This window comes from Notolabrus celidotus, chromosome 10 (genome assembly GCF_009762535.1).
Source record: "Notolabrus celidotus isolate fNotCel1 chromosome 10, fNotCel1.pri, whole genome shotgun sequence".
NCBI lineage: Eukaryota > Metazoa > Chordata > Actinopteri > Labriformes > Labridae > Notolabrus > Notolabrus celidotus.
In genome coordinates, this window is record NC_048281.1 from 15,337,556 (window position 1) to 15,345,267 (window position 7,712).

Genomic DNA, 7,712 nt, shown 5'->3' on the forward strand with positions numbered 1-7,712 from the left:
TGCCAATAATGAAGACAAATTTAAGGATCATACTTAAGTACTTAATTTTACAAGGCTAGATGGCAGTAGTTTTGAGAAGTAGAGAGTGGATTACTTAATTTTCTGTTTTTGATGTCCTTAAGTTCAAATTATAAAAAGTTGAGTCTTGTAGTTATAGTTCTTTTCCTCACCATCAGATTTAAGAGGGTTTGTGTAGCTATTTTTTTCATTTTTATGCAAACAACCTCGATTGAAAACCCAGCCAGATGTTTCCATAAGAGCCTGTTTAATTATTATCGACTTTAATTAATACTTTGAGGAGAATAAGCTGCCTCCTGTGATGTTTGGGGGGGTAAGAATTCAGACGTGGAAAGCAGATGAACTGTAGCCCTCCAGGCTGTGTACCCTTGGTCCTGACAAAGAAAGGAGCCTCAGTAGTTTCGTGCAGCATCCAGGAATGGAGATTAGCATGGAGCCATCAGCGGCGCTGCAGTCCCTCCCTACCCTGCTTCTCCTGTCAGCCCGCCTCCTCCCTGCTTGTCAGGAGCTCCGACGAGGAGCTGTAAAAACCTTTTCCCCTCTCCTTAACAACTGCAAAACAACACGCACACACCCTGGCTGAGGTGCCTGCTTTTCTGAGGCCTCTGACAGGACGTGCTGCAGGCACAAATTGTAATTCATAAAGGTTAAGGGGGTCAATGCCTTTTATTACCAGTCTGAGTGCATCCAGCTTGATGGGGCGGGCATGCAAATGGAATGTCTCAGTGTTCTATGCAAGAACTCAGACAGCGAGTGCGTGCGTGCCTCTGGATGGGAGGAAGTAAAAGGTGGGTAAAGGGTGGTGGGGTGTGAGTTTGTGTGTGTGTGTGTGGGATCGGCTGCTCTCTCCACCTTCCAGAGCCATGTAGGACCACACAGCCGCTGCCCGGTTAATTAGACAGTATGACATTGACCTCAGGTAGTTAACGGCCACTTTGATATGTGCCGTCTAGCAATTAATATATTGTAAATCTTCATGTTTTATCATGCGGTTAGCTCTGACCTATAAGTGGCTGTGGAACACTTGGGCCGACAATACATTCTTCATTTAACATTTGCAGTAACAGAAATACAATATTATATCAGCTGTGTGGAGTAAAAAAAAATCAAAGATTTGTCATTTGATTGGAAGCCTTTTAATTCTCCCTCCTCGTGCACTGACATGGTAAAGGAACACTAAGAGATCTTGACAGAACCAGTGAGCGGTATCACAAATAATATTAAGTATTTTACCATGAAATAGTCACAAAATGTTCTGCTGTTAATTTTAGAAAATGTTGTTCAGCAGTCTAAGTGTCTCATCCCTGTAGTGCAGTGACCATGACCCCAGCAACAAAGACTGTAGCACATTAGACCCAATTGCACCCTCTGCTGGGCCTTAACCAACATGACCTTGGTTGCTATCAGCAATATTCAAGTTATTCAGTCTAGACTTAAGAAGGCATTGAAGAGTTTGTAATTGCATGAGTAAGTTATTCTGGATATGAGAAGTCTAACTTACATAAGTATAACTTCAGTTCAAGAATTAAAAATGTTATCACTTACACACGATAATAATTCAGTAATATTAAACTGGCCTTTGCAAAGGAACTTTTAAGCATTCGACGATCACTACAGCGAGTATACTATGAATGAATAAAATGCTACCAAAACAAGAAAAAAGCAGAACAGAATAAAAAAACTAGAAAAGAACAGAATATGATATAAAAGTAAACATTAGCATAGAGTGGAGGATGATATAACATGATGTGATAGAATAGAATAGAAGATGAGATACATTATTTTGCATTACATTACATTACTCTGAAACAAGGTAGAAGAGAATACAACAGAAAAGAGCAGAGCATGAATATAATGGAATACGATGTACGAGAAATGAATTCAATTAATTTGATTTTTTTGTGTCAACTTAATAGAAACAATAATAATTTTCCAGGGCAGAATAGAATGTTAAAAATTAAGCAAAATAATAGCATATGAAGCATAAAAACATGAATACAACAGGAAAAAGTAATACAAAAGATGAACATGCATAAAATCAAGAATAGAAGAGGTTATATGAGAATAGCATAAGATTGAATAAGATATAACAGACTAGAATAGGATGTTAGAGAGAAAAATATAAAACAGGAAAGATGAAACACTTGTTTTAAGGCGCTCAGTATTTCTGCTGTAAACATGATCCGTGCATGTCTCTGCTCAGAGAGGTCAGGAGTGTGTGGCTTCAGGTTGGCTGTAAAACTAAAAAGATCATACCTGAGGAGTCACTGGGACATTCCTCCCTTAAAGCCAGCCTCAAGAGTCCCTGTGCTCATTACCTCTCCATCACAGACCAGCTGCTGTGGAGTCATTCATCACGATTACAAATCCACCCGGTGTTGGTAGCCTACAGCTCCACCATCAGCCTGTGAAATGCACAGACAGAGCCGGAGCCAGTGCATTCCTCTGGGCAGAGAGCTACGTTCATGCCACAACAGGTGATAGTGGTGGAAGGAGGCAGGCAGGTTATCTTATGAGGGGGAAAAGTAGTTTTGGAATGATGTTTGAAATTCTCACCTTGTTTTCAAGCTACAGGTTTTAGCATCTAAAAAAGACTATTGAGTTGCTCACTGTTTCCTCTTCATGCAATATAAAGTACTGATAAAAACATCTTAAAATAGCTCTGATTATTCTAATCCCAGCTAAACTGTGATTATCGGTTCCTTATCTCTATTGTGTATTATTGATTTGACCAAAGCAAAGTTGCAGATGAGACTTTTGGATTTTGGGACACCTCATTGTTCAGCTGAGCAGGGTCTAACAGTATATTTCCATTTAGATTTAAGAATAGGTATCTTGAGATGTTGGTAGCAGTGAAAGGGGTTTTCAGTTTTTCCAGGCTCATTCTTTAGTTTATCAGACATTTCAAATTTTAAATCAAAACCTTGAAAATACAGATTTTCTCTTGGCAGGGACTGATGAAAAATTGTCAAGTGAAACCTCACTTGAGGTTCAGACAGACATGAAGCAAAAAGTGAAATATGAATATTATAGTTCAATTACTTTATGATTTAATCAAGTAGAACTACAAAGTTAAAAAAGGGGATCGCTTAATTAAATTAAAGCACCTTTTAATTTGTCCTGAAGTGCAGAATTTTAATAGATGTGTACCTCCGACCAAAGGATAGGTTGATGGTGAAACCTTAAAAGATCAATATTACTGTTTCTGGAAAACATAAATTATAATAATGGATTTCTAAATATCTTAATGGTTCATTATATGTTTTGATAATTAACTTTCAGTCATGCATACAAAAAACCACAAGACAAGAGATAATCACAACACATTTCATAAAACCTTTCAAAGATTTTGAATATTGAGATTTACCATTTCATGCTTCACACTCATTTGCTGCTATGTTTACTTATAATTGTTAATGCAGCCTTTTGTTAATGTACTAATAAAATGTATGGAGATTTTTCAGTGTGCCAATTTAGCAGTTAAAGCATGCACCCTATATACGAAGCCTAAAGTCCTCCTCGCAGCAGTTGCTGGTTAATCTCCTGTTCACAACCATTGGTTGCATGTCATCCCCCAATCTCATATCTCTCTTCAGAAGTCCTATCCTATTGGCTTGTTCAAGCTCTATACTGAACTGCCACTCACTGAAGCATAAAATGACAGACTACATGTATTTGTATGGCTGGACCATCTTTCAAAGTGTAATATTTTAGATGCATTGTAATAAGACACCTTTTGGACTGGTTTCCTTGTAATCAGACATCTTGCTTTAACCTGCCTCATAGAACAAACACTGCATTGACTTTTGGGATTTCAAATGAATCTGCAGGGGTCTAGCTTGAAACCTCTTGTGGAGCTATTTTAGGTGCTTGTGCACATAGGCTCAAAGCTGGATTACCACTCTACCCAGAGGCCCCAGACAATCACAAGCCCCAAAGGTAAGAGATTTATTGTGTAGCAGATGATTTGTGTTAGCTTGATTGATTGCTAATTTGCTCAAAAATATGCACTGATGCACAATATTCAATAGATTGCCAATAAAGATTATGGTGGGTAATATTTTGTTGTTTTATTAATATTTATAGAATTCATAAAACTCAGTGATATTTGAAAAAGTCTCCTGAGAACTGAAGTCAGTAGATGTCACTCAAAGTAAACAGTGTACATGTAGACTATTTTTTAGGCATTGGGGCACTTCGACCATTTACCGCTGTGAGTAAGAGTCTTAGAAACTACAGTGCCCATAGTCGTAGATGGCAAAGCTAATCCATTTCATGTAATGGCTACATAGCAAGTCTTGTATATTGGACCAGTTCACTTTTGTTTTTTGTCTATTGCTGTGATTTTCTGACCATAAGGAAACATTTTCAGGCCTATACCAATAGAATTTGAACATTCATCCACTCTTTTAGAGCTACATCAAAAAGAGTGTATTTTTTATACAAATATTACTTGTGTATCTTTAATGCATAATGCATTTTATCACCCATATACTCAACTCAACTCAACTTTATTTATATTTCACCTTTCATACATAAAAACAAGCAGCCCAAAGTACTTCACAGAATAACAGAGAGACAGAAAAAACAGCAATGGTAAAATTATAAAAGGCCGGATAAAACTGAAATACTTAAAAATAAAATAAAATCAATACAGTAAAATTAATAAAATAAGTAAGAGTGGAAAGAAAAGTTAAAAAATAAGGTATCATTAACAAGGTCAGGTGAAAACAAGAAATAAATAGATAAATAAATAATTAGATAAGATAAATATATGTTAAAGCAATGATTCAAATAATAATGGTTAAATGATAATAAAATTAATAAAAAATAATAATGCAGTCCAGGGCTAAAAGTAAATTACCCCAAATTAAGAACTAGATTAAAAATCATACTCACAAAATTAACTTACATTCACAACTAGACAATGTGTAAACAACAACAAAGATTTCTGAATGAACACTGTCATCGTGATTGTAGTCAATAAAGTTTCATTGAAATGACCTTCCCTTGTCATCATCCGGGTCTTGTCATTCTCTACATACATCACATTGCGCATGCGCACTCTTCCACTGTGGTTCGACCTCTGCAGTCGGTAAGTGTGTAATGGCAGTTTGAATGAAAAGCGTATCCTCAGAAATCCCTTTTCATCCTCTGTTTTTACTTCACATTGCAACCCACAAGTGAGGATGGCATGCAGAATGGATGTGAATGTACATTTGAGTGTCTTTATTTTTTCTGTGGAGCATTTTTACACCCGTTTGACCTTAATTCTCTCCGGTCTAACTTCCTCAGAGAGACCCGGGCTTCAACCAGATTTGACCGAACCGGTTAAAAACACCTAAAACAGAAAATGTACGCCTGTGCAAAGTTCGTCTCCACGCCGGCTCTGGTGAGTTTATAATATTGTTGTGTTTTTGTATTTTGTATCCGTGCCCAGCTTTCTAAATGCAGGCAATAGATCCTGTGGGCCTCTGATTGAACTTGACTGCAGCTGACTGGCAAGGGTATCTGCAGTCTAGGCCAACAGGCTAACTAGCTAATGCTGAATGCAAAATAACAGCTTTAAAGCAGGTGCAATGCAATATATTGTTTGTTAGTGCAGTGCATCGAAAGAGTCATAAAAAATAGCACCTCTTCCCTGTGCTTTAGCTCTTAGCAGACATTTTTGATTAAGGGTGTTAGCTAAGGTCATTTCAAGCCTGCGTTAGCAGAATTAGTCCAGAGTTCACCTGAAATCTTCACACACCTCGAGATTGATGCAATGAAGGGATCTTTTTATAATTTTGAGCTGTCTGTTTTGATATAGCTTTTAGCATAGGTTGTCGGGCCCTCACCAAGGTCATGTTTCGTTTCTAGTAGCTCTTGCAGGCTAACCAGTTGAAACAGTGAGAGGGTTGGTTGTTCCTTAACTCGTTAGCAATCTATTATGCAGTTTTAAACAATGACCGACTAACAGACTATCCAGGTAACCATGAATGACTTTGACAGCACAGACTGTACTCTCAGCATTAAAGGCCACAGGTCATCCAGAGTTTGCATTGCAGTGAATAACACTGACAACAAAGTGACAGTCAAGGTGCCTTCCACTTGCTCATGTGTCTGCAGTTTGTGTCACGTCTTATTGAGTTTTTATGTTGTATGACTAAATTAATGCTGCATTTATTTCTGTGCTGTTACTGCAGGTCCGTGCTGGTTCCCGGGCTCTTTACAGACCCCTCTCTGCATCTGTGCTGTCCAGGCCAGAGCTCAAGACAGAGGTAAGGAGACATGGAGGTTTTCCAATAATTCTAATAACTTCAAATCTGTGTCTTTGTTTTGCTGTGGTCATGTATTTTGTAGACCCTTATGTGATGGTGTCATATTAGTATGACCAACAGCTAAGTCATAAGGATAGCCAAACTCAAATACAGGCAAAATCAAGAATTATTGTCCTTTTACCAGCTTATCAAATTATAGAATCTGCTTTTCATTTGAAGTAAAGTGTAAACTTTCTTACATTCAAAAGGTTACTTGGGGATATGAATAGGCTTTTGCTCTTAAACTATTACAAATGATTAAGAAAATTGAAATTAGACAAATGAAATGAAAAGTATGTTGCTATCTGTTCATTCCTTCCTTTGACTAATACACCTTGTTTACTAACTGCATTGACAGCTTCCTAGCTGCATTGTCATATGCCATGCTATAATTTCAAAATTAAAAGTTAGTTTTTGTCTCTTCTGGCTCCAGAGCAGTGTTGCTGTGATGCCACAGAGCCCTCTCACTCAGGTCACACTGAGGGGCTTCCAGACCAGTGCTGTCAGCCGGGATATTGACACCGCTGCCAAGTTCATTGGAGCTGGAGCTGCTACAGTTGGAGTAGCTGGATCTGGAGCTGGTATTGGGACAGTGTTTGGCAGTCTCATCATCGGATATGCTAGGTTTGTTTTTTCACAGACATGAAGTCTGAATATATAAAAAAATCAATTACATTTTGTATTTTCCTGGTGTGTGCTTTTTAAATTGGTATTGACGGTGTGTTCTTGTTTACAGGAACCCATCTCTGAAGCAGCAGCTGTTCTCTTATGCTATCCTGGGATTTGCCCTGTCTGAAGCCATGGGACTGTTCTGTCTGATGGTTGCTTTCCTTATCCTGTTTGCTATGTAAAACTCTGCTGTCAAACAACACTTTCATTACAGATGTGACTACATATTTTATTGTGGCTACCAAAATTGTTCCGTGTTGCTTTCATGGAAATGTACATTTTCAAGTCTCTCAGACACTGTCGAAATAAGCAAAGCATGTATTGTACAAATGTAAGAAATTACGTAATTAAAATACATGTATTTGTCTATTTAACAATGGCGGAAACTTTTGTCTTGGGGTATCATGCTAACACAACAGAAAGCAGTCAGTGTTCATGAATGTCATCTTTCCTGTGAAGCAGCTGCCAATACCTGCCATGAATCAGCCTTGTTTTCTCAGAGCATCACATGCAAGCTTTTTGGGGTCCACCTAAAGGAATTATTGGTTTGACTGCAGTTAAATCGTACTGTACTTAGGCAGCAAGTGAGTGCTTGCTTTTGTAAATGGCAATGAATAAATATAGACAATTTAATTAAGTTAAGTATTGGGTTTTGACTTTTTTTAACATCACCATTGAAAGTCCAAACATCCAGTAAGCAAGAAAGCCCAACATTTCATTCTCCAA

The 7,712-nt window shown here is 37.8% G+C and overlaps 1 protein-coding gene across 2 annotated transcripts; it reads left to right on the plus strand.

Annotated features, from left to right (window-relative positions):
* Positions 1 to 4,984: 4,984 nt before the first annotated feature.
* atp5mc3a (ATP synthase membrane subunit c locus 3a) lies at positions 4,985 to 7,623 on the plus strand. 2 transcript variants are annotated; one of them, XM_034693944.1, is made up of 5 exons: positions 4,985 to 5,113; positions 5,314 to 5,410; positions 6,204 to 6,278; positions 6,751 to 6,941; positions 7,054 to 7,623. In XM_034693944.1, the coding sequence occupies exons 2-5, from the start codon at positions 5,372 to 5,374 to the stop codon at positions 7,166 to 7,168; spliced, it is 420 nt and encodes a 139-aa protein (XP_034549835.1). In that variant the 5' UTR covers positions 4,985 to 5,113; positions 5,314 to 5,371; the 3' UTR covers positions 7,169 to 7,623. The 2 variants fall into 2 exon arrangements, with proteins under 2 accessions (XP_034549835.1, XP_034549836.1); XM_034693945.1 differs by having other exon boundaries at positions 5,078 to 5,201.
* Positions 7,624 to 7,712: the final 89 nt, after the last annotated feature.

Coding starts and splice junctions, on each gene's coding strand:
- atp5mc3a (XM_034693944.1), top strand. CDS start 5,372: ATGTACGCCTGTGCAAAGTTCGTCTCCACGCCGGCTCTG. Junction 5,411..6,203: donor TCGTCTCCACGCCGGCTCTG/GTGAGTTTATAA, acceptor CTGTTACTGCAG/GTCCGTGCTGGTTCCCGGGC. Junction 6,942..7,053: donor CTCATCATCGGATATGCTAG/GTTTGTTTTTTC, acceptor TCTTGTTTACAG/GAACCCATCTCTGAAGCAGC.